The sequence below is a fragment of the Cygnus olor genome, chromosome 12 (assembly GCF_009769625.2).
Source record: "Cygnus olor isolate bCygOlo1 chromosome 12, bCygOlo1.pri.v2, whole genome shotgun sequence".
Lineage (NCBI taxonomy): Eukaryota > Metazoa > Chordata > Aves > Anseriformes > Anatidae > Cygnus > Cygnus olor.
The window spans coordinates 18062663-18089948 of record NC_049180.1 but is presented as its reverse complement, the minus strand read 5'-3'; the positions used below and the strand labels follow the sequence as shown (position 1 = coordinate 18089948).

At 36.3% G+C, this 27286-nt stretch overlaps 1 protein-coding gene across 1 annotated transcript in view; it reads left to right on the top strand.

Moving 5' to 3' along the window:
• Positions 1-2802: 2802 nt before the first annotated feature.
• Positions 2803-27286, top strand: part of ADCY7 (adenylate cyclase 7) — a 32119-nt gene continuing 7635 nt past the window's right edge. The window contains exons 1-19 of the mRNA XM_040571354.1: positions 2803-3329; positions 4582-4782; positions 6797-6958; positions 7752-7901; positions 10200-10348; positions 10647-10758; positions 12035-12162; positions 12408-12566; positions 16160-16292; positions 17566-17751; positions 17867-17910; positions 18866-18946; positions 19743-19815; positions 20580-20677; positions 21427-21511; positions 23096-23233; positions 24428-24487; positions 25082-25120; positions 26463-26629. Of these exons, the coding sequence (XP_040427288.1) occupies positions 3159-3329; positions 4582-4782; positions 6797-6958; positions 7752-7901; positions 10200-10348; positions 10647-10758; positions 12035-12162; positions 12408-12566; positions 16160-16292; positions 17566-17751; positions 17867-17910; positions 18866-18946; positions 19743-19815; positions 20580-20677; positions 21427-21511; positions 23096-23233; positions 24428-24487; positions 25082-25120; positions 26463-26629 (2336 nt within the window). The 5' untranslated portion in view covers positions 2803-3158. The remainder of the gene's footprint in view (positions 3330-4581; positions 4783-6796; positions 6959-7751; positions 7902-10199; positions 10349-10646; positions 10759-12034; positions 12163-12407; positions 12567-16159; positions 16293-17565; positions 17752-17866; positions 17911-18865; positions 18947-19742; positions 19816-20579; positions 20678-21426; positions 21512-23095; positions 23234-24427; positions 24488-25081; positions 25121-26462; positions 26630-27286) is intronic.

The following is a 27286-nucleotide window of genomic DNA, read 5'->3' as shown; positions in this document are numbered from 1 at the left end:
TTTTACTAGTGTGTCATGTCATCTCTGAGACAGAACATTTATCCCTCTCATAAGTATTTCTTCTCTGCTTTAAAGTGGCTGTTGGAAAAAAAAAATTCAGAGGGGGAGGAAGGACAAAAAGAGTGGAAACTTTCAGCTAAGTCTGTTAGTTTCTTGAAGAATAGATCCTTTTTTTAAGGAAGTTTTAAGCTAATGGGAGGAATTAATATCACTAATACTATTTTTGTGTTCAAGTCTGGTTAAGTAAATTGAAATTTTAAAGTATTTTGCTTGTACTGAAGAAACACAAGTTGCTGGGTGGCCCTTTTTAAAAAGGGTTCTGGTAGTGGCAGTGGATGCAGGATGCAAACTGAAACTAGTCCAGAACTGAATTATTCATCTCAAAGTAGTATTCATGTAGTGTATTACAGCAGATTCCTGTTAAACCAATACGGTACCATTTGAGTTTTTTTTTTTTTTTACTAAACGGAGTTTTTGAGAAGAAAATGCTGTGACCCAGCGCTCATTAGTAATTACTTGCAATGTATGTCAGTGTAACAATCAGGGAAGGAATACGTTAATCAATAAGCTAGCACTCTCTTACTTTATTGAGATGGATTAAGTCATTGAAGAGACGTGTCTCTCTGATTTTTGTGTCCTGTAAAACTCTTGAAGCCATCCCTGAATAGTATTAAAGCTGATATTTGACATTTTTCATCTTTTGAACATTAGATAACTGAACCAGAGCCACAGTGTAGTTCTGAAGAATAGATTGTGCCTGGTGGTGTATTTTCCTTGGCAGAGTCAGAAGAATAAATGGCAGAAGAAAAGCTGTAAAGTCATTTTTCTTGGATTGCAGGTTAAGTAGCCCAAGACAGGATTATATGTCTCATAATTGTGAGTGTATCACTGCTTAGCAATTAATGGCTTTTAGAAAATGGATTTGGTTTTGCAAACTGGAAAAAGGCTTTTTTTTAAGAGCCTTTCAAAATATCTATTATCATAAAAATTACCATAAAATTGTATTTCTGTGAGTATATTCTCAGAAGAAAAAATTATTTAATACACACAGAGAGGGGTCCCTGCCCATGGCAGGGGGTGGGAACTGGGTGATCCTTAAGGTCCCTTCCAACCCAAACCGTTCTGTGATTCTGTGACTCACTGATTTCTACGATGCATCCACACACCTTTGCAAGAGCACAATGATGCATATGCAAATAGCATATGTGCCAGGTGATTTTTTTCAGGTAAAATATGGGAGACCTTTTTATTAGGAAAGAAAGCTCAGTAACAGCAAGTACAGGTGTGCCTAATAATGGCACAGGTGTGCCATTAACTGTACAAGGGGAAGATCTATTGAAACACGTCTTTTATTTCAGATTTCAATATGCATCTGCATTTACTCTGGATGATACTGAATAAAAGTAGTGCAATATGTTTTCTTTTTTTTTTTTGTGATTAATCCAAGTTTGTTCTATACTGTGAGCAAGAAGTTAGTTATTCATTTTGGTGCAGAAGCTCACTTTTTGTTTTGGTCCAGTCTCAGTATGGTACATCTGTTTTTGCCTGCTTGGTCACTAATAAGTGGGTAGTATATTAATCTTTGGCTATATTTGCATAAACTAAATCATTTAGTATGCTTTCTGAAACTGTTTTTCCTTAACACTGCTTCTGGTTGTAATGTGAATGCAGTGGGAACATGCGTCGTTGAAAGTTTTGTCTTAGAGTAACTGGCTAGAGTTTGGCTTTTCTTTTAGCTGGTTCTTTCTCCCCAGAGAAATAGTCTTGGGCACCATGGTGACGGCAGTCAAGTGGCAAAGAAGCTGTTGTCCTGTTATCATGTTCTAATAAAACTTCTTCTGAAAGCCTGTTTTTCATGCTCCCCTCCATCCCATCCCCCTGCTTTTTTGTTTTACGTCTCTTGGCACTGAGTGAGCTATATTCACGAACCTATTTGAAAAACGTTGGTCACTAGTAATTTACAATACAGTTAATCTCTTAATGTTCATTGTTAATAGAATGCACCCTTTGCCCTGGAAACGCTATTAATTGGAGTTGAATGAAATATATAGAGCTAGATGTTTTTGTTTGTTTGTTTGTTTGTTTTTAAATATATAGTTGAGTGAATTTTGGCTTCGGTTGTATTATTCTAATTTTTGGTCTCCTTTTTAATTAAATTGTGAAAGGAGTAAAAAAAAAACTTAGTTTTTAAAATACACATTTTGAAAAAGAAGTAAAGCAAGAAACGTATTATGATTAAAAATTTATATATACATATCACTTCAAAAGTGTTGTTTCGTAACAACAAAACCCACAAAACAAACAAAAAAAATCTATTGCATATTTCGGTTTCAGAAGGGAGCTGTATGCTCGCTGTTCAACAAGTTTCCACATCAGCTGGTTAGCGAACTTTCTGCCCTCAAACCACCGTGTTTACTAGTTCTTCCAGTCTTGATAACGTGAATTGTCTTTAGTTTTTGTTGCATGCTGCGCCCATGGAAAATACCTCATTAGCTCAAAAGGAAACAAACCAAATTTAGTACGCTTTTCAAATGAAGTTTCAGTTGGTGGAGTAAGGTGTGATGGTGCACGCTGAGCAGCCGCTGCCAAGTGTTGCTGGAGCCCTGCCTCTGTGGCTGTTAGACAGCATTGCCTGTGCAAGGAAGGGGCTGTCGGGCTTCCACTCCGCGAGCCAGAAGCAGCTTTCAGTTGCTGCTCTTTAGAGCATGCAGATAGTGAGTTTGTGTGCTTTTTTGGGTGGGGGGAATGTTGTGCCCATTTGTCTGAAGACATCTAACTTAATAATACTGTTTTTCTACACAGTTCATCTCAGGAAGTGAAATTCAACCTTATGGAAAGAAGGTAGAGACTTTCAAAATAATTTAAAGAAAATAAAAAAATCCTTGCCGCACACATACAAGTTGATCTAGAGATTCCTACCTGGAGCTGGTGAATAGCCCCTGGTTTTGGGGACGCTAAGTCTTTTGCTTTTGGTTGCATCGGGAATCTGAAGTTAGTGCTCATGAGAAGTAAAATCGGAGAACCCGGGGTGCTCAGCGTGGCTAAAGATTGCAGAGGCGGCAGCGAAAAATCAGACATTCTCTTTGAAGTAGAGGCTTCAGCTGGGTCCTGTTGTGTGCCCTGGGAACTGAGAGAAATAGCAGCCAACCTGGGATAAAATGCCAGCTAAGGGTAAATACTTCTTCAATGAAAACGATGACTGCAGGATAACAGACCCTCTCTATGAGAAGTACCGCTATACAAGCCAGCAGCATCCACTCTTGCTATTGCTGCTCTTCATTGCAATCATCTTCTGGACTACACTAATTATCATCTTTTTTGTCAAAGATGTGAGTATACTGTTTAATTGGTGGTATTCAGTGTTTTCAAAGATGATGAGGAATCGGTATAATAGCATACACATAAAACAGCACTCAACATTTCTGGTTAAGTAATTTTTGAGCTATGTGGTATGAAAGTTTGATGTTGAAAGAAATCGAGTAATTATGTAAATAATGCTGTGTATGCTTTTGAAGGGATAGCTTGAGACAAGATAGTTTTGTTACACATGCACAGTTAGGAGAAGGCATGTTCTTCCCTTCCTATATGTTACGAATAAATCGTAATCTACTCTGAGTAGTGGCTATGATAGTAAATAAATAATAGTGGGGCCAAAGACACAACAAAATCATAAGTTAAAATGTCTCCTGCATGTTTTGTTTTTAAACTTTGTTTTTAGATTCATCTAAGTCATCTAAGAAATGTAAGTTAACATCGGTTATGAACTCCTGATGTGATTTTTTTTTTTTTTTTTTTTTTTTTTAGGATTTGTATATTTATTTACTAAAAAGACATCAAACAATCCCACGATATAATGGGAGATCTGTTGAATCAGTAGTCATTTAGCAAAGTGCAGGGATCCTATAGGCATAGGAAAGGTACATCTTAAAGAAATTTGCTGTTGTGTAGCATAATATGATTCTGTTTAAAAAAAAAAAAAAGTGTTCTTCAAGTAAGCCCAGTTGACAGCTGGTAAAAAAGGGAGTTGATTTAATGATAATGTTGTAAAAGGGTAATGAGGGAGCTGTTAAAATTCTCCACTGCCTTCTTATGCTGCTTTCCAAATAGAGTGCTTCATGAGAAAGTGACTTAATCATACCAGTTGCACTCGTATCCTGTTTAGCTTTTATTCCTTAAAAATGGAAAGAAATATCAGTGCTGTTTATATGTGTTACAAGTCAACTGCTGTAAAACCTGGGAAAACAGTTGTTGCACCCCTTTTAGCAAAGCTTGACTTCTTTAAATATGTTTATTTGTGTACAATATAGAATAGTTATAACAGTTTACAACAACAAAAGGACTAATTTGGGAAATGATGATGATGAAACTGGACAGACAGGGTACTTATAGTAGTATTTATTGTTATCTCTTTATGTATGAATACCAGAAAGTATTAACACTGCCACAGCTTGACTACTTAGGAACTCAGCTTAGCATATTTTAAAGCTAATTAAACTGTTTCCAGGACTGTATAGATGCATTTTCCATCTTTACTAAAGGAGAAAGTTAGATCAAACATAACGCTTTGTTTTGTTTTTGCAGGAAGCAAATATGCATCTTGCCTTCATTATTGCAGTATGTGTTGTTCTGGTCATATTTGCAGTCATGTACTTACTTTTATGTATCGAATCCCTGTTTCGGAGATGGCTAACATTATTTGGAATTATGATTTGGATTTGCTTCCTAACCATAGGATATATTCCTCTTCTTGAAAGAGAAAATGATTTTTCAGCATGGGAACAGGTATGTATTTTCTGGTAATTCATGTACCTCCACAGAACTGGTCAGTATATATAGATCTACTTGTGTGCTTTATTTTTTTCTGAACGTTATAACTGCATAATAATATTTTTTTCTTGAGATTTAGGTTCCCTTTCCTTAATTGGTTTTATTGGTTTATATTGTGGCCAGTTTTCATTTGTATTCTTTTGGTAGTGAAAACACAGTTCAGCTAAGATAATTGGATAACTGCATAAATTTATGCAGAAATTGCATCTTTAAGTTGTAATTTTAATTCTATTTAAGCAGGTTAAACACTAACTATTATGAATTGATCTTTAAGAGAATTTTTTGTTAATAATGCTTGCTTTGTTAATTTGTGTGTCAAAGTGGTGTTCAAGACATGTATTAAGGACTCTAGAACTGGGTGTGCCCTAGGGAGCAGTTTTTCAAATCAATGGGAGAGGTGAAGTGAACAATAAGAATTAATGACACATCCTGGCATAGCTGGGTGCGGTTCAAGTTCATTACTTAGTATCTCTGATCAGAAGACAGACAATTTCATGATGCCAAAAATATCATAATCTGTAGGAAACTCCTCCTAAACTTTCATAATGTAAATAGAAGAGTTTTTAATGAAATAAAAATGAGTTTTTATCTTGTTTTACTGACTCTTCCCCTTCCCCTCTTTACTTCAAATAAAGAAAGATATAAATTATGAGTTAAACAACCAAAATCTGATTTGTATTATGGCCTGGATCCAGCATCAGTATTTACAGTTGCTATTCAGTATTTTTTGACTTAAGGAAGAAGATACCGCCTTAGGAAAAAAACAAAACTTACTATTCTTAACTATAGGTACAGCCATGTAATGAAGCAGGATTTGGTTTTGTTGCTTTCTATGCAGCAAGTCAATGCCTTACATTGTTGTAATTTGGTAATAACGTTGATTTAAAACCAAAAACATAAGGAGACCATAGATTAGAAAGCAGAAGCGAATAGGTGAATTCCAGAATTTTATCACAAGTTACGAATTTATGACAGATTGAGGCTACTGTTTAAATGCAGGTATGACCTTTGCTTGCCTGTGCTTATAAAAAAAACAATAATTACACAGCATTCAGAACAGTCTGATAGGTTTGTAAATACAGTAGAAAGATTTTTGGTACAGCTGAAATAGTAAATATGAATGTGCAAAGGTTACTTTTTTGTTGGATGAAAACCTTTGTTTATTTGTTTGCTACTTTCTGTCCCAGCCAAGCAATCTGCTTAATGCTGGCAAAGCATTTAAGTGTTGCCTGGGCCTTGAGACTTCCTTGAAGGAAGCTGATGTCTGGAACAGCGCAAGTTTGAGCTGCAGTGAAGAGAGAGACCTGAGTCAGGAATGCTGCAGTATTTTCTTCTGATCAGTCCTGTTTAGTTTCCATATGTAAGAGCGTATCGCTCTAACAAATCTATAAATATGGATATAAGTTCTGTAGATGTTCCTTCTGATCTGTAGCAGTGTAGCAGACCATTGGGCATTTTGTAAAATCTGTGCAGTTAAATACGTAGGTAGTGGCAATAGGGATTATTCTCTTCTGTCAGCACTGGGAAGTATTTATCAAATATGGAGCAAATAAATGTGATCTGGTGGTTTTAGGATTAGAATACTGACTTGGAGAAGGTGAGAAATTTGTTTCTATTCAGTTTTGCTATCTGTGCAATGTGCTCTTCCTGATACATAATGTATAAAGTGCATCTTCAGCTGTAATGGATAAATTAAGGATAAAGAGTGAGGACAACTGGAAAAATTAAAGGTGATATGTCAGCTAAACCATTTTATCTATGAATTTATAGCTGCTAATTCCTCCAAAGATTTTAGGGTTACTTCCCTCATGTTTTTAACTGTGCTTTTGAAATGTCAATATTCTATTGTTTGGCTTGAAAATAGGCAAGAATGCTGCTACTTTCCTTCTTCTTTGGTGATTTTTGGTGAACATAACAACATGTAAGAGTGTGTGTGTGACTCACTTTTGTTTGTTTGTTTTTTCCAAAGGTGCCATTCTTTCTATTCATAATCTTCACAGTTTATACCATGCTACCTTTTGGGATGAGAGATGCAGTTATAATTAGTGTTCTTTCTGCTCTCTCCCATATTATTGTTCTAAGTGTGTTATCCAAGGATTCTCAGGCAGACAAGAGATCCCTTCTGTTTCAGGTAAGGAGAAGCTACTTGGTTAAGAAATTAAATATCCTAGTCATATTACCATTTGATACTGGCATAACTATCCTGTGTAGATAAGTACCAAATGTCCACACAATTCAAGGATTTGGAGCTTGGACCAACATCTGTTTTGCATGCTTTTATGATAATATAATTATTTTCATTTATCATGCATTTGGGTTTGCTGACCTGAGTGGGAGGAGCAGATTTATTTATTTATTTATTTTAACATGTTACTTAAAATACAACAAACTTTGCCACTATCTTTCTTCCCAATCTGTGCTGTTTCAGATGGGTCCTATCTTACTTCATCTGGTACTGCCTACTGGGTGGATCAAAAGGGCTGCTGCTGCCCCTGGGAGTGCTACAGGTGCCTTTCAGGGTTCCCAAAGCTTATTAATTGGGTGTGTTCAAAGCAGCACCCCAGCTCTTTTGCAGATGTTGTCAGACTTCACACAGTATGCTGATGCATGAGTTTGTTGGCTGGATTATCCCTAATTCAAACACTGGTGTCTGCAAATGAAAGTGTTAAGCGATACAGCAGAATTCTCTTTTACATTGTACTACTGAATGTTTGTACAGGAATGCTGTCACTGTGTAAGTTAGTTTATATTTCCCAGGCACATCCTGGCTAATTGAAATGCCATGATTTGGTGTGTGACAGGGTAAGGGGAAAATTAAGGCCTGCGAATACTTTTTATTGTTTTTTGAGGGACTAGTAAGTGTGTGTATTGGTGAAAGATCAATGGCTGTTCTGCTGTAGGTAAATATTTTTCTTCTTGTGCAGATACTTGCCAATGCTGTCATTTTCCTTTGTGGGAACTTGATGGGTGCATTTCACAAACGCCAAATGCAGGTTGCTTCATGGGATTTGTATAGGTACACGTTAAAGTGCATTCAGGTCCGAATGAAACTGAAGATTGAAAAGAGGCAACAGGTAAGTGAAATAATTCATGTTATGAATTGCTTGTTTTCATTTCTAAAGTTGGTGTAATTTTATCAGGTTTGTGACTAATGCCTGTTGAAAGGCTAGGGCTGATCTTTGTGATACCTACCTAATGTCAAAAGTTATGCCATTAGTAACAAAAGAAGGAAGTTAAAGGGAAGAAGCTGTTCTGTGTGGCTTGTCTGTATGAAAATCACAATATTTGTAACAGGAATGTAATTGCCAGTTATTTCAGTTAACTTCTTTCCTAGTATAAAAAGTTAAAGGGACTGGTAACTTAAAAGCAAATGTCCTTAATGTCCTGACAAATACTTGTAAGGTAACTTCAACGGTTAGTTTTGTGCTTCCCTTGGTCATGCTTTTGCTTTGTAATTCTGCAATATTTGTTCTTTTATTTTCTTGTCTCACAAAGTCTTTCTTTTGCTAGAAGGAGAAAATTGAAACTTAAGGGAGAAAAAAAAATCATATAATACATTACGGTGTTGTTTGGAGTATGATTATAAATTATATATCTCTAAACTCCAGCGGTATTTAAAGAAGTAGGCAAGGAACATGAGTTTTCTACTGAGGAAGGACTGTAAAGAAGTATCAGTTGAAACTAGTATGCCTTTCTTCTTTTATCCTGGTATAAGTTGGGTTAAGGGTTTAAGCTGCCAGCTTAGAAGGCTGATGTGTGCTGAGTTCTCTGCCCACAAGTTACGAGATGAAAGGAAGGGGCTGAAAAGTGACCAACTTGGCTGAGTTGAAAAGAAAATGTCACACTGCTGGTGCAGCCTGTCCTCTGATGATAGTCTAGTGATATGAGATGACAAATCTGCATGAACACCCTAGCAGAAGTCTGTTCCCTACACAACAGCCAGGGAAGTATTTAAGCAGCTTACACAAGCAATGTGCTTTCTATAACATCTTTGGGTGATGTGGTAACTTGCATGTCTTCTGTGGTTGCTTGTTTGAAGTGTAGATGAGCTTAAGTCTACGGGCAGTTTACTTTTCATCTGTGTTGTAATTTGTCAGACAATTCTGAGCTGCCTTTTTGCCACCCACTTTTTCCCAATGGAAATGATGTGAGAAATGCAGGTCAGGGTTCATCATCACTTTCTGGAAAACTGTATAATGTGTCAGTATCAAATGGCCCCGTTACATCCAGCGGGGCTCTGTTGTTGGCTTAAATTGGTCCCTAAAGTTGACTCCCCTAGTACTAAAATGCTAGGGGAGGGGAAGAAGTAGTTTCTATTTCTGGGAGGCAGCCTCAAGCCAAACTGCAGTCTATGGCTAGTTTAGTCAAGTACTTGACAGACCCCTTCTTCCTGCTGTGATCCCAAGGCATTTATTTTTGCTGGTAGGTGCTGGTTAAGCAACTCTGGCAACTTGCTCCCATCTGTATACTGCTGCATCCTTTGCTCAGGAAAGGTGGACAAAGATTTAGTCAAAACAGGCAGAGTTTTACTCAGTTACACAATCTCTTGGCTTTGCTGGTAGTGTTATCTGAAAAAATTTCTGCTTGTAGCAGCTCCACACAACATTTTCTCTTCTGTGGTGGCTCTTTCTATGGGGCAGCAGAGTCTTTCCTGGGCTAAAACTACTCTCCTTTTGTCTTCTGTCCAACAACTTGGTGCTCTCTTCTTTCAAGAGCAGGCTTTTAAGACAAAGCCAGCAAAACATGCAGCGCACTGAATAGTCGAATAGCGTAAGTGGTTTATAACAAGTCTTTATTCTCACTCAGTTCAGAAGACTTTTATTTCAGTGGCATCAGTTCCTGGTTCGTTTAAGCTACAGCAGCATATTATCAGTTTTGTATCTGCTGTGTTCCCAGCACTTGAGGTTCTCAGCTACTTATTCCAGCATTTGTGAATGCATAAGGGTTTTTAGTGCTGCATAGATTACTAGTTATAGAGCGTGAGCTTTTATCAGAATTTTTATCAGATGCTAACGTAATCCTGAGGTTGGTCAGGAAAAAAAATAATTTATCTAGAAATTTTAGTAATGCTGATTTATTTATTTAATTTTCTCCAGTTTCATACTTAGATAGATGTGACATCTAGGGCACAAGGAACAAACCAAAAAACCCAGCAACCTATGTAACGCACTTAAATGTAAAATCATTGTTTTTGCTTTTGAGAACTGAAATGGAACAGTCTTTTCTGGAGAACCTGACGTGCATTATGCAAAGGCTATTTGAATAAGGAAGTTTTATATCTTTAATTCATTCTTGTGGCCACTAAAATCTCGCAGTTTCAAAGGTACTATATGAAGAATTTTGCATCATTAATTTTTTTGCTCCCCCTTTAGGAAAATTTGCTTTTATCCATACTGCCAGCTCATATATCTATGGAAATGAAGCTAGCAATCATAGAGCGACTGAAGGAAACTAATGATAATAGGCAAATGCATGACAACAACTTCCACAGTCTGTATGTAAAAAGACACCAAAATGTAAGGTAAGTTTAATTTCCAAAGTAGTTATATTAATATAAGCTGCTAGTTTTTACCAATGCATATTGTCCAGTGAAACTAAAATTCAGAGGTAGACTTACAGGCTGAAGTGGACTTCTTTCCTGTTGTTGAAAGATAGTCTGTCCCAAACTCATGTGTGGTCTTCTAATGAGTTGAGATACTTGAGCCCTTTTTTTCTGAAGGAGAGGTGTTTTCAATTAAATGCATTTTAATATTTCAGCTGACTGCGGAATAGACATATTTTCATATATCATTATTTATTTTCCTTTTGTCCTTGTGTAGCATTCTCTATGCAGACATTGTGGGATTTACTCGCCTTGCCAGTGACTGCTCTCCTAAGGAACTAGTAGTAATGCTGAATGAACTTTTTGGAAAGTTTGATCAGATTGCAAAGGTACGCGTTGCAGTTTCCTGTACAGTGGGACTGAAGACTACTTTCATTCAGTTAAAATTCAGTTGTTAAAACTTCAAGTGCTGGAAAGTAAAAGTTTCATATTTATTAAATTGTATTGAAGCAGCTATTAAGAACTTTTGGAATAAGTCATGCCATCCTAGTTGCCACCAGCTTTTTATGCTACAGTAGAAGTTGGGATTAAATACATTTGGTCATTGCAACTGTTCCTTGGGTACAGATTTAAGATTTTGAGTGATATGCTTGAATTTCTTCCGCAAATTGCACTGTTTAAAAAAATATTTGGATTTAGTGAGTCAAGGTCTTTTGCAACTCTGTGGTTGGGCTGTAAGAAGAGAGTGCTGCTTTTTGTGCTATTTTTATTCTGCAAGGAAATATTCTCAGTCATCTCTTCCACAATGTGAGGATGTTGTAGACGTCCTAATAAACTACCTAATAAAAGTCCATGGCTAACATGAACGCTTGGCTGGATACTAAAGTCTACCAGCTCTGACCTAAAGGTACCCCAGAGATCTCTGAAACAGAGAAGCACAGGACTGTCTAAGCCTACTTAATCAGAACCTATGGGGTGGCTTCAGATGTTGGAGAATGACATGTTCTCTTAAGGCTTGGACTGATGAGTGAGAACAGCTTAGTTTGATAAATTGTCACTGACTTGGGCTGGTTGTAAATTGTGGTACTTTAGAGTTGATGGAAAAATTGCTGAGCTGTTCCCACAGTACGGATGGTTGGGCAGGTGAAGGTGTTAGCTGTCCCAGATTAAGCTATCTCTAATCATCAGTCAAACCCTAATTTCTCCCTAAATTCTGTGCAGATTTTATGTCACTACATAATGTTATTTATGAGACTGCCATGAGGAAATTGAGGAAAAGGTGAACAAACCACTTATTATTCAGGTGTTAATAAATTAAAGACTAATATTAAGAGAGATAATTAGATTTCATCCTTCAGATGGTAAATTCTTTGACAGTTTTTCACTGCTATAATTTCATTTATAGTTTCTCAACTGCCAGCAGTTCCAAGAATAAAGTAAGAAATAAATAAGATTATTTTATTTCAGAAATGCTTGAAGTAGTCATATCTAATACCTTCCAGGCACTTGGACGCAGAAAATTAGAAGTAGGTTTTGCTTCAAACAGGATTGAATGGAGCCTGACTTCCTCAAAATGGTGTAGACATGTCCTAGATTTGGTGTAATTGGCCTACTTGCAGTTCACTTTTTTTTTTTCCGTTAAATATGTTTACTTTAATTTCACAGGAGAATGAATGCATGAGAATAAAAATCCTGGGAGACTGCTACTACTGTGTCTCAGGCCTACCTGTGTCATTGCCGGTTCATGCCAGGAACTGTGTTAAAATGGGACTTGACATGTGTGAAGCAATAAAGTAAGTATAGCACAGAAGACTTTTTAATTGTATAGAGTCTATGAAGATATTGAATGGAGTCATTCTTAGTATTCTTGTTGACCTTCAAAAAGCATTTATTACCTGTATTTTGATAGTTATACATTAGGTCATAAGTTTGTCTCTTGTCTTTGCAGTGGGTGTATGTTGAGAATAAACCCTAACAGATCTCCAGAAGGAAGAGAGAAAGTCAAAAATGTAAAACATATTCCTTCCTTCTTCCATAGGCAGGTGAGAGAAGCCACAGGTGTGGACATCAACATGAGAGTTGGTATTCATTCTGGGAACGTGTTGTGCGGTGTGATCGGCCTGAGGAAGTGGCAGTATGATGTCTGGTCTCACGACGTTTCCTTAGCGAACCGCATGGAGTCTGCGGGCGTACCTGGGTGAGAACCTTAGCTCTCAGTGCTGGCTCGCTCTATCATCGCCATTTTCATAATTGTGGCTTATGAGTCTGGAATTTGTAACTGTGCCATAATGCAAATCATCCTAATGGCATGAAGAAAATAGGCCAAATGTGTACTTACTTACCTGAGCAGTAAAATATTAATATTTTCTGATGGTTACTTTTCAATGAACTGTACAATTTTTTCTCAGGAAAATTACTACTTCTTGACCTCTCCTTCATTTGAGAAAGTTGTGTGGCTTTAGCAGTGCATTATGTTAACTTGTGTTGTGTACTGTAATTTTAAGTTTAGATAAAGAATAGATGCACTTCTTATGTTGACAAGGCAAAGCAGAATATTTACCTGATGTTTCTGTTGACATATAAATCAGGTGGGACCAATTGATATTAGCTCTATATTCAAACACTCCACAAGCCCCAACTCTCAGAAATTAAAATAGACCCTGGTGAGAAGTGGCCAAGCAAGAATTTGGAGCTGTTGACTGTTGTGTATTCTTTCTGCATAGCATTTGTCATGGGCAGAGTGAGTAGTCCTGGGTGGAAGAACTGAGGCAAAGCAGTAGAGTAACTTGCTGTGTATTGCTCAGCAGTGCGGAGTGTTGGGCCTGAGGTTGATCTTTTTGCTGTCTTTTTGAAGATCCTTATTGAAAAGGACAAATATAAATGCTTCTAAAAATAGTAGTACTTTGTATGTTCCACATTGAGGAAAATATACCTGTTTTCTATTTTTGAAGTTGAATCAGAGATTAGAATTGAGCTAAAAACTTTGTTTTTCTTTTTTTTGTTTTTCTTTTTTTTTTTTTTTTTTAGTTTGTACAAAAAAGATAATGTTACAGCTTTTCCTTTTTCCATTCCCAAATGACGCTGTAATTTTGCATGTTCTTGGTAGCCTGTGCAAATTAATGCTTACTAATGCAATGACATTCTGAGGGGTATATGTTTGCCATTAAAAAACATTAAGCATTTCTCTCGGAAAGTGATTCTAAGCAGGGACATTGTATCATCAGTAAGTGTCATCTTATTTGCATGCCTTGAACACCTTTTAGGTAAAATCCTGTAACCTCAAAGTAATTTTCTGCAAAATAGTAAGGGGATATGAGTTCTTTTCTTTCATTGGTAACAGAAACAGAAAACAAACTAATCGGATCTTAGTTAACAGTTGCAATGCCATCCAGGTTGAGTGTTTTACTGTGATTCTGCATGATGAAACAAGAATATGAAGTTGTAAAATTTCTTTTGTTGGTAAAGCAAACAACATGACTCTGAACATAGCATGAAAGTTTATTTTTTAGTCATGTTTAGGACTATTGCCTAACGTTAAAAGCTGATTATTCCATTATGTTTGTCATGCTTATATTTGATTCTCTCTTAAAGACTGAAGATCTTTTAGGTTGGTTTGTTGATTCCAAAACATTACAGTTAATAATTTCTGTAGCTATACATGTCTAGCAATTGCTTTTCACATGTTAAAACTAGCTGAAGGAAACCTTCCATTCCTGGAAGACTAAGCCTCACAGGGAAGATGGGGATTTCTATTTGTTATGTAGCTTCCCCTGTGGAACAGTGATCTGTCTGGGATTCTCCATGGCTTGCAATCCTAGCTAGTTCTGCTCCTTTGGAAGACAGCAGAAATTTTGTCACTGGGAGCAGTTTGAGGGTTTAATTTAAAACAGGAAGGATATATGTTTTAGGCTTCTGTCAACGAAGAAATTCTGAAGACATTTGAAAGGATGCAGGGAAACTTCTCCTTTTATAAATATATTATTTCCTTTGACTGAATATCCTCATTCGTTTCTAAACTGAAAAAGATTTGTATTCATAACAATGTAATACACAGGTAAAGCAGAAATAACAAACATAACACCAAAACTAAAAATGCATTTGACTATTTCTCTGATGTATATGCCTGAAAGATTGTAATATGTTATTCTCAGACACATTAGCACAGGGAAACGAGAGTGCATATGTTAGATATTGTGCACTAACATCAGGTGCCTTGGTGCGTGTTAAAACTTGCCTTTGAGAGGCAACTTTAGCAACTTTTGGAGTCCAGTAAGCATCAGTAACTGTTGAGAAGTTGTCAGCATAGTCATTTAAATAGGAAGACATATACAGTGAGATCTGAAATGTGCTATGATAGTGTATGACTTTGGGAAGAGGGGAGAGGATTCTTGATAAAATTGGAAAATTATGGATACTGAACAAATGAGATAAGTAGAAAAAAACAGGAAACTTACTGCAGTACACAACTGATTTAGTGCTTATTTAATACAGACATCACCCAGTATGCTTCAGTTCCGATAGGGGGGGAAAATGATGATCTAAAGCAGGCTATAAAATTTAAGATTTGAAGGTTTGCCTCTACTACAAAACTGCTTAACTAAGGTAACAATTAGAAAAACCAGTCTTTTGAGACAATTACCAGTAAACAAAACCATGCATATTCTATATTCCAAAACTCTTACCTTCTAACTCTGAAAGAACTGAAGAATTTTTTGTTCTTCCTTGTGGGAAGCCATAGCCAGTGGTCTCCAGGTCTTGGCTAAATTATCTTCAGGTATCCCTTACAGGATAAGGAAGTTGAGATGGATGGGACCATGATCTCCTTTCTGTAGTGCTGTCAGCTTCCATTCTGGAAATGTTCTGCTCCCAGCTCCGTGCTGACAGGCTGTAGGAATGACAGCGCACTAGTTAACCCCTCAGTGCCAAGGGAAACTGAGAAAAGCAGTGGGAAGATGAACAACTAGAAAGAATATAACAAAAATGTATTTATATATCTGTTTATATGCATATATACACACGTACACTCCTATGAATGTACTAAAGTCTCTTGTTGAGAGATTCTGTGGAAAGGTATTACTCATCATTTATATGGAAATACATGATTCAGGATACTGGACTAAAGAACATCCAAGGGAAAACATGAGCGGATACAGACAAGTGCTAGCTGCTCCCATTAAAAGTCTGTTGCTGTTGTTGCTGTGTTACACTCGAATTGTTCCAGTCAGAAAAGACAGACTTTCAGAATTGTCCTCCTCGTTGACTAAAAAACAACAACAACAAACAAACAAACAAAAGAAACAAAAAAACCCTTTTCCAACTCTTTTCAATATTTTCTTTGTCAATTTCTCCTCCCCTCCTCATGTGTTTCCTGCATAAGGCAGTCCTCTCTTGTACTTTGTATGTGAACTTTCCTTGTGGCTCTTGCTGTCAAAAACAACCTGCCTGTATGTCTGTTTTTTTAGTCATTGAATCTCCTGTGATCATATTTCTTCTTGCTTTTTGTATTTCTCTGGCTCCTACCGTGTTTATTTCACTTTAATTTTATGCTGATAGTATCCCAATCTGGAAAGTGTTTTTTGGCATATTTATTATGAAAGATGTGCCACAAAGATCTGCAGCAATGGATTGCAAATATTGTTTTAGATACTAGCAGGATTTCGGAGTTGGCTGCCAAAGCACAGAATGGGTGAAAAGCAGAGATGTCAGCAGTAGCCATTGAAATGTAAATGAGATGCTTAATATGACCTTTCTGTAAATGTTTGGGTCTCTTGTTCTTTCTTCCATTCTCAGCCGTGTACACATCACTGAAGCAACGTTAAATCACCTAGGCAAAGCTTATGAAGTAGAAGAAGGAAATGGACACCTTAGAGATCCTTACCTTGAATCCATGAATATCAAAACCTACTTGGTGGTTGATCCAAGGGTATGTGTATGTTTTTAAACGTATATTTAAATAAATACATTTTAATTGTGTAGCTGTCTGTTTTGCATGCATCTTTTTAATTCAGGAACAGAATTAAAACATGGAATGAGTCATCTGAATAGCTTTGATTTGGGACTTTAGATCTGAAAGCATATCCTACTGTTCTGTGAAATGTCTATTAGCTTGAAGGTAATAAGTGTTATACTGAAATCTCTTACATGGCCTGCATAGAATCAAAATCTGTATTGGATTATGTATTTGCTTGAACTGTGTGACTCTCAAATTAAGGTCAAAAGGTGGGATGAAGTAACGAAAGGGCACCTGTACTGTGTAGCCACTTTCAGTTAAAATATTCTCTGTGAAGTAGCTTCTGACAACTTCTTCCTCACTGTTTTCGATGAGATTCACCTTATTTTCAAGGTATACAGATATGCTGGTATACAGATAACTGCTGGTTACCTATTTAGGGCCGGATAACTACAAACACATCGGGTATTGCTGGTTTGAATTGGCTTGTGGTTGACAATAAAATATTTTAAAAGAAAGAAGAACGAAGACAAACTCCTTTCCTTCAGGATCTTTATGGGAGTCACTTTTAATTACCAAGAGCTCAAGCTTATCTTACTTGTATGTTTTTTGTATGCCACGGTGCGCATGCACACACACACACACATCATATGCACTGCACACATTCTCAGATTTAAGATCTAATCCTTTAAATGGTCCCTACTCACTTGAAGATACCTATGAAATGTTAGCAGTTAACCAGTCAATGATTTACCAGTTTATTCTGTAGTTTTAGCTTCCTTTTAGAAGCTAAAGAGGTACTGCTGTATGAGTACTGCCTGGCTGTTCACCTGCTGCATAGGGATCTAAGGCCGAGTGTCATTTGTGGGATCTTCTCCTGACCGTTGTTTTGATATGCCCTAGCTCAGAAATTGAATATCTCATGCTTCTGCTCTTGTGCTGACTGCAAGGAAACTGCATCTAAGATCCCAGGATCTCTCGCATCATCACTTATAAACCAGGAAGCTTGAAAGTTGTTTCACAAGTGAAGGCTTGTAATGGGAGCTCAACCAAATTAATTATGTCATGATTTGCTTTAGCCCAAATTAAGTGAGACAAAGGAATCAGGTTGGCTGACACATTGCCAATGAATGTTTAGAGTCCTAGTAAGTTGCTAGATTGTTCTTAAACTACTTAGCTACCCTGAGCTTCATTTGTTTGTAATCTGTATCACTTTGTTTTCTAAGTTACTGCATTTTTCTGTTAGTCCAAACAGTGCATATCAAATAATCATCTCCCTAAAACAAGAGTTAACGATGGGCTGAAGATGCGAGCATCTGTTCGGATGACACGTTATTTGGAGTCCTGGGGAGCAGCCAGGCCCTTTGCCCACTTGAACCATAGAGAAAGCGTGAGCAGTGACTCTTCCACTTCACAAGGAAGGAAAAGAAAGGTGAGGGTTGAAATAATTATTGTCATCTTAAAATTGTGAACTACTTGAAATCTGATGATTTTTGAGGCTGAGTTTCTGTTGTTGTAACTTGTTCTTTATTCCTTATTTGGCTTAGGAAATACCTTTGTGTTCCACTGGGCGCCAGAGGACTTCCGACAGGTTTGGTTTTGATGGTGCTTAGCAACTGTTGTGGTTTAGGAAAAAGCCGTTCTTTCTTGAGACAGGACTCACAGATGTATAGCTTTATACGGCTTTCTCAAGTTTCTTGGAGCAAAAGCCATTTCTATTATCCCTTCTTGGTGGAGTCCTTTTATAAGTCCCGAAAAAGCAACTTCTTTGCTGATTCCCAGCAGTAACCTGTGGTTTTTTGGTAGTGAGATTATCTTGTTGCTCAAGTACTTAAAGAGCACATACTCTTTGTTATATTGTTTACCTCCATTATATTACTTAGAAATAATTAGAGGGTCCTCCCTTGCCTAACAGCTCACACACTCCTGGGTTAACCTCTTAATGGTTAAGGATGCTAATTTTGAGCCTATCTTTACTCATTGACAACAACTGAGTGTAACTGGCTGGCTAAGTGGCTTAAATGTCATTTCCCTCTTTATTCCTGGGTTTCTTGTCTTTCTAGGATTCTGAGTACTGACATTTAGATGTAACGAGGACGTTCTGTCCTTTTTATAGGACTATGAGATAACTGTGTAAGAGGAAGGAGAAGTTAATAGGAATTTCTAGTTTCATCTTTGCTTTCTGATGTTGCCATTATCAGCACTAGAAAGCATACTTTATAACTGTATCTGATTTCTGTCTTGGAGTTTTGCTTTGTTTATGGTTGTTTGTGCTTGGCATGCATTTGACTTAGGTCTATTTGAAAAAGTACATAATTTATTTTAAAAGATTTGCCTGATTTTGAAAGTAGCCAGATGTTATTTTAATGTGTTTTAGGATACCCATATTTATCAAAAAGCTGTTTAAATAAGATAAACAATGTCTGATAATCCCACAGTACATAATTTTTTCTACATATTTAAGGAGTTTGGATGAAGAGGAATTGTATCTATAAGCCATTAATTGTTTCTGAATAACATTTGTGACATGGACTTCATATTCACAGAAATTCATCTCAAAAGGGAAGGATAGAAGAAGATATTTATGATGAAATGATGTCAACCATTGAGGGACTCAGTTCAACGAAGTATGCAGTACTTTATTTTTTTTCTCATATTTTCTTCAAGAATAATCTGCATTCTCAATTTTAAGTCTAGATAGCAAATTTATTTTTCGAAAACATTACCAGGATTTTGTCTTGCTGCTTTTTTTGGTTTTGTTTACTGAAGTTCTCTTTTTGCTTTAGTTTGCAGTAATAATATCATTATTTTCATTATTAGAACAAGAAGCAAATGGTTAGTTTAGCTGTTCAATGTGATCTGATACTATGAAATAGCAAAAGTACTGCTTTATTTCTTAGGACCCTCTGAAATGATGAGGTGAACTCCAGTACAGGGATAGGAAGTCAATATTTGCATTCTGATTATTAAGATCTATGAGGAAATGGGGTGCAGTTCTGAACAAAACTTATGTATAAAGACAGAAATCATAGCAAGGCTGTTAACGCTGTACTTCACCTATTCCTAAGAGGTGCCTGGTAATACCTATGGGCAATGTCTGGAGGCTGTAAGCTGTCTCTAACATTTGATGTTATATGTTCCTATTTTTAAAACTCAAAAGAAAGTCTGGAATTATATCTTGCGTGTAACTAGCAAACACTGCTGTCTGTGGAAGTTTTGGATCTGCCTGTCAACAACATTAAAATTTAGCAGCTCATGTGTCACCCTACGAAACACAAAGACCTTCCAGAGCTTTCAGATGTGTATAAAACCATGGCACCAACACCCTCTGTACTATAGAGCTGTAATTCCAACAACAATGCTCTTGCACTCTTCCCTGGTCCTGCTGCATACTTCTTGTAACACATGTCTCTTTGTATGTAGTCCGTGGTGTAGCAAATCTGATGACTTCTATGGATTTTCACTGATATTTGCAGAACCTGGTCTTGAAAAAGAGGTTGGTAAGATCAAAATAATCCTTTTCGGTCTTTGTTTTGCACTTCAGAGCAGCATAAGAGTAAATTTGAAACTGTTTCCATTCTTAAACTGGAGTCTAGGTATGACTGCACACCCAAAGAAGCTTTTGATAACTAATGGGAAGCAGATCTCATGATTCATTTGAGCTGGTCACTCTTCCTTGATAATGCTAGTTATTAATGCTAAATTAAAGGAGATTGTTTCTGATCTGTGGTTAAATTCTTGCCATAAGGGAGCCAGTAGGATTTTAGTCAGCTTTACTATATAAAGAACTTATTTCAAAAGTAATGAGAATTTAAAAAATAAAATATAACGAAAATATTTTTTGTGGTTGCTTCATTGCAAGTATAACACCATTATTTGTTAGGTATAGAGTGTGTTTTCTGTTCTTTGATTCACTGTGCTGTAATGCACCATACATAGTTACTGGTACACACAAGCACGTGTATATATTCATACTGTGTGTATATCCTTTTTTTTGTAAAATTGTGATCATTTGTATCTGAAGTGCTGATTTACATATTCAGTGGTGGATTTCCCTCTAGGTTAGAAATTATGCTTTGGACTGGGCTGTTTATATTTGTTCACTGATTTTCATTTGTTGCCTTTTAGTTCTGTGCATGTTTTGAATAGTACAGTATAAATTTGTGTATATATATGTAATCACAAAGATGTAATAGGATTCAAAAAATATCGTGGAATTGTTCTTTATAGTAATCTGATTTATTATAATCTGTGTTTCAGTATCGCACCATTCCTATTCTAAAACTGAAGAGTTACTTTGCCTGTGCGAGTTTTGTGTTCTTCTGCATTTTCCTGATACAGATGTTTATAATGCCAAAGTAAGTGTCAGTATTTTAATAATTTATAATTCAAATTAACCAACGGTTTAAAAGAAACTCATGTGCATGAAACTTTTTGAAGTCTTTTGGAGTTCCTGAGGGTTTATGCTTAAGAAAGATACACTTCCTAAGACTATAAAAGAGTGCATTCGTGTTGTTGGCATAACAGCCCAGATATCAGTATGGGAATAAAATAGAAATATTTCTTAAATATCATGTATGACTGGGTATATACACAGAGAGATGGTCAGTTGATTGATAATTACTATTTTATAACAATAGTTGGCTGTAAGCTTGCTGACTGAGTGAGGAATAGAAAAATGGGATTAGTTGGTTTAAAAAATAAAAATAAAAAGTGATCAGCAATCCTTTTTTATTTTTTTTTTTGTAGAGCTACAAGGAAGGAACTTTAGTTTCTTCTCATATCTCCAAGAAAGCAGATATTTGATGTTTCTGACCTTTATGGGATACTTGCTTTTTTTCACAGCTATTGCAGTACAATTTCCATGTGATTTATGCATGGGGGTAATAGTTCAGGCTCTTAGGGACGGAGCGGAATAATTTAAAGTTATATTTATGCAACAGAGAGCAACAATAACTTGTGCTATTTTATGGACATCCAGTGCCATTAGAAAAAAATGATCTATTTATAATTTGAGAAATGCTGTTAGCAAACATTAGGCTGATGTACAGCCTGAAAAACATTTTCATTTAACACTGTTTTGTTTAATGCTTTCTCTTCTGTTTAGAACTGCAGAACTAGGAACCTCCTTTGGTGTTGTTGCAATCATCATTGTACTTATTTTGCTTGTATGCTTTGCTGAGAAATGTATGGTAAGTTTAAAAAAGCAGATGGATATAATTTGACAATTCAGCCTATCTTTCAGGATGATGAATTAAGCTGTTGATTTCAATGAGTTGCAGAAGCCTGAAACTTTAGGTTACCAGTAGATTGCATTGCCTGAAACAGATTTTCATCTTTTAAAGTTCTTACAGTAGTTCGGAATGATTTGAGTGCCAGAATATATGGCTAGGAGGGAAGAGGAAGGTATTAACACTTGCGTGATGGGGTTGCTTTTGTGTTGTTTTTTTTTTCCCCCGTGTTTATCCTTAATAGTAATTTTGGTTGTAAATACTGAGATTTCTATACTGGAAACAATATTAAAATCTCAAGGAGTTTGAATGCAAGGTTAGTTTTCATAATCATATGTAAAGCCCTATGAAAGCTACAAACATATGAATAATTCATTGACAATGATTTCATAGCTGTTAGAATTCAAAATTCACCATAATTCACCATTACATCAATTTTTCATTGCATCATTAAATGTCTGCAATTGCTGTTTAAAAATATATAAAACAGCCTGTAGTGACATAGAGTTCAACTGTGCAAAATGAAATAAACTCCTTCTCTTCTCCAAGAGCTGTCTGGAGACTGGGGGTTAGAGAGGGAAGGGATTTTAGAGTGTTCCTTACACTCATCAAATCTTCGTTGTGCTAGACCAAGGGTGGGAGTGCATTTTGAAGTTCTGTTGAGATCATCCCACCGTCATCTTGTTGCAGACTGGTGAGGGTGGTCTCCCAGGAAATCTGTCACAGAACGTGGTGGTCTCTTACAGAGCCAGGTTCAAATTGTGTAAAAGGGGAAGGTAAAAACGGTACACTCTCTACACATGTAAAATTTTATTACTAATTTAAAAATAGTTAGATAACATGCACGGCATTTACATAGTACAGTTTTTATTTATATGGATTTTATATGTGTGTATGTCTATATAGAGATGTGTGTGTATATGTATCCATGTATAGTTTCTACGTATTTAAAACACATGGAGAAAAAAAAAAGAAAATTCCAAGATGACAACTGCATCAGGCTTGAGTTTTACACTGGCAGTGTTTGAGTATAGCATCCCTGAACAATGTTTGTGGTCTTCTAAAAGCATATGCTTTACCAAATATATTTTCTCTGAAGCAATAAATGAAGGCTACTAGGATGGCAAGGGAACTGTCTTTGGTTTTGATTTAGTCATCTGAAACTTTAGTTCCAGTAAAGTATTATAAATCTGAATAAAAAAATACAGTGCAGGCTGTCACTATGTTTTTATTAATATTTCTTTAGCACTTTCAATCAGATCATAGTTTGCTATTTTTATAGCAGACATTCAGAAAATGTTATCACCCAATGATAACATTGATAAGCTTTGAAATCAGAAATCATTATCTTAATTTCGAAGTCTGGAATTTAAGGCATTAGGCATTAAATCTGAATTACTAGATTCAGAGCTCTAAATTTGGATTCCAACAATGAGTCTTGACTCTCTTGCATAGACAAAAGTATTTTTAAACTTACAAATATTTCTTCACACATACCAAAATGTTGTCCATGTCATTAAAACTTTTTTTATTATTATTTTACAGAAGCACTGCTCAGAACGGTGGCTTTTTCTGCGCCATCTTTGTGCTATCTCAGAAAAGGTGGAAACAATGCCTTTACTTAGGCTTCCTTTAGCAGTCATCACTATAGGTGCCTTGCTGATTATAGCTATCTTTAACTTGGTAAGTAATCACATTATCTTTATTCTGTGAGCATATCATAACTTTGAGCAGTGTTCTTTATTCTTTTTATCAAGTACTTTGCTTTTTGCTTTTTTTCTGATGTCCAATTTCCACCTGAGTTGATTTACACATGGGTAATGCACCATGTCATTAAAATAAATAATAAAAAATATTGTGAATATTGTAAAAATGTAAAATAATTCAAAGGAAAAAAATACTAGTTTGTAGAACTAGAAGTTCTTGCAACAGACTTGAGATCTATGTTTCCATCACCTCTTCTTGGTTTCAAGATGGCATTTATAATTACCATTGATTATGACTATTATCACTAAGATGGTCTTCAAGTATTTTACGTGGGTTTAAATGTTTGGCTGAAGTAGGTTTAAGTGGTTAACTCTGTTATGTTCACTACCTAGGAATAATATAGATGGGGGAGGGAGGTGTATAGCTCAGCTCTCTTTTAAAACCAAAGACATTGTGGCTAGACTAAGAAGCAAGCAGAATCCATCTTTTAACTTTAGTTTGAGTATTGTGTTGCACCTGGGGAACACACACATGAAAAACTACCCTTTGGAGTTATGTTATGCTCAAGACCATGTTGTCTGTGTTTTTTTGTTTTGTTTTAAACAAGCTTTATGTGACATCATGTTAACAGTTAAACCTGTCTGATAGCTAGCTACCAAAGGTGATGTTCCTCCTATCCTGTGTTCTCAGTCTGCCATTCTCCTGATTCCATGGGGAGTTTATTCTGAAAGCTGTACTGTAGCTTTTGTAGGGTTGTTTTTCTGCTGGCTTTGGTCCTTGAATTGACTCACAGTGGTGTCATGAGAACACCACCAGAGACAGCCCAAAAGAAAACAGGAATAGCAGCTGTTAAACTGGTGGGAGAGACAGTAGAATGATGTCTGTGCCAGTTAGCTCTTAGGTTAGATTAGTTGTAATGCAAAACTTCACCCCCAAATAAAAAAGTAAGTAAATACTTGGCAATTTTAACCTTCTTATTTCCTTGTGTGTGAATGTATAGTTAAACGAAGCTATATGGGATATCATGGAGTTCTAACACTTAAGTTGCAGTAGCACTGAAAGAGAGCTAAATCAGGACTCACTGTATAACATGTGGTGAAAAATCTTAAAATAAATGACTATCTGCTAACCAGTTTGTATGGTTTTTTTTTTTTCTTGCTAACAAATCAGACTGATAACGTCAGTACTGCAAACTTTACTGGATCAAATGATGTGAATGGCACCATCTATGTGAGTATCGTCTTCATTTCTAAGATAAAATGAAATGAGGCTTGGATGGTGTGTAGAATATAGATGGATGGCAGTGTTTTGATATCTTTTCATGCTTTTATTAAGACAGAATTCTTAAACCATTGAACACAAAGATTACTACTGCCAAAAGGCAGTTCTAGCAATATTTTCTGTTATTACCCATGACTTTACTGTGCATCTTCTAAGGATTTTCAAAAGTCTCATACTTACGGATAAAGCCAAAGTTGGCTTACTTTGGTAGCTCAGCACTTTTGAGAGGTGTTCCCTGGCATTTTGTGTCAGGGATAGTTAGGTGCAGCACTTGCTAATTGCACAAAAGTATTATTTCTGCGGATTTATTTTTTTAGCTCTTTAGCTTCAGAATAGCTTTCTATTTTCAGATTGTTCAAATCTTTGGGATGCTCCTTTGTCACCTGGTCACCCCTTCAGGTGATGAACATTTTATTGAACAATGCATAGTAGGTCGTGTGAGGACCCTTTTAATTGAAGTCCTTGTGACAGAAAAGTCGTACATAATGTAATGCAAATTGTACTCATCTAGTAATTTTCTATTCTTGCGTGCCTGCAAATCAGCCTTTTGGAAACACAACTGAATACTTCGTTGAGGAAACTGTAAGTAGTGAACACATTTTATTTTAAAACTCAGATATTTGAATACTATATATATTCTTGATAACTGGCAGGTTCCGTTGCTGTATAAAACAGCTTTTTAGGCATCTGGTAGCATCAAAGTTCTTAAGGAAATTGAGATGTTTCTGCTGTTGTTGCAGTGATGAAGAAAGTATGGCTTTGACGTTTTAAACAAAAAAAAATATGCAAAATTGAAAGTAGGTCTAGAACTTTGAGGAAAAGCAGCAGAACAGGGTGGTGATTGTTTGTGAAATGAGAGCTGAAATTGCAGTTGTCCCAGTAAAGTACCGTGGCAGAATGAAAGGGCTTAAATGGCAAACAGACTTGTATTCTCAGAGGGTTGGCTTTGGAGTTGAAATTGTGTGTGTTCATTATCTTTTGAAAATTATACTCAAAGCCATTAGGATGACAAAGTTGGTACAACGCATTGCTATAGGTGGTCTGATTCTGAGTTGTCCAAAAAATTTTTCTAGCTTCATTTTCTTCATCAGAAATTTTTGCTTAGTCTAAGAATCTCCCAGAAAAGTGGTAGGTCTGTCAGTGCTGTTATGGGTGAAAAGCTGCTATTATGTGATCCTATGTGCATAAAGATGAATAAACTCTTGAGGAGCAGAAGCAGAGGTAATGTCTGAATTGTCTGTAGACTGAAGTATGCTACATCTGTACCTGTGGCAGCAGAGAGCAATCCTGTCTCTGCAATGCATTCTGTAGCAACTGACGTTCGGAAAGCTCCCAGCTGCTGGCTGAATGTGGAAGCCAGGCTTGCACTGTGATTTCCTTATGAAATTTTTAATGCCATCCATTGGATAATGGCTCTAGCTTGATAATGCATCAAAGTTCTCATGAAGAAGGTGTGCCTAAGGTTTGAGAGCCGCTCACAGCTTTACATGTTACAAGTTGAGGAGATGGGAATGTGCTATCAGCTTAAGGTTACAAAGGGAGCACTATCAAAAAGAGGACCGGAATTCAGGAGTTCCTGCTTCAGAGCTAGTTCACTGGACTATAAAGATGGTGTAAGTTAGTCCTGACCTTGAAATAAGTAATTGCTTAAATTACTAGTCTTCAGAAAATAAATTCTGAACACTCTGATACCACTCATATTAATGTAATTCTTTTTGTTTAAATGTTCGTCTTTAACAAAATAAAAACTAGTAGCTATAAAAAGTGTTAAATTCTGCATTTTAGTACAATTAAAAATAAAGGATTAAGTGGTTATCATTTCTTTTTATGATGGTCATGAACTTAGAGCATTTGCTATGGCTTGAAAATTGCATATGCATAAAGTGTGAATAACGCAACTGCATTTTAAATTCTTCTTTTACAGTATTATGCTTACTGCTGCATTTTGGGGTTCATTGCTTGCTCAGTATTTCTTCAAATGAGCTTCGAACTCAAGGTTCTCCTCCTGTCTGTTGCTGTGACTGTATACCTCATCATTTTCAATGCTTTTCAAAAGTCTAGGAACTTGAGTGTACCCGTCAACAGTACCAGGTGCAGTATAGTTTCTTATTAACAATAATATTCTATTCAAGGTGTTGGATCTTTGTACGCTTACTAGAATATTGAAATACCATAATGGCATGAGGCAGACATTATAAACCTTTTTGTAAAGTTAATGACTCAGAAATCTCATTAGACCATATCACCATTTGTACTTATTTATTCACTTGGAAAGGAAAGAGAGTGGAGGTGTGGGATTTTGTTTGTTTGTTTGTTTCCCTGAACAATTCTACCATGTGGCTTTTAAGATATCTGGAAAATTAGCTTGCATTGAAGACTAGAGGAAAGAAGGGGTAGAGTATCAGTCTTGTAGTAGAGTAGATTTTCTTGTAAGCTGTGAAGCAAAGCCTTGATAAATCTGATTCCTAAGCTGCGTTTGTCAGACGTGCCCAACAGGATAGTGAACTCTTCATTTGCTTACGTGATAATTTGAAAAGTAACAGAAACTTACCTGATGTCATTGAAGAAACTACAAGAATACTTAAATCACATGTGGAAAGCTTTTACTCTTCATTTGCAAGTCTGTTTCCTATATTCTTAGCATATTCTCATAGTTGAAGATAAGGATAAATTTATTTTGCAGAGGCTAGCTGTGAGTTCTCAGTGCTTAAAAAAGCCTAATTGAGCTCTTAGTTTAGCCTTGAAATC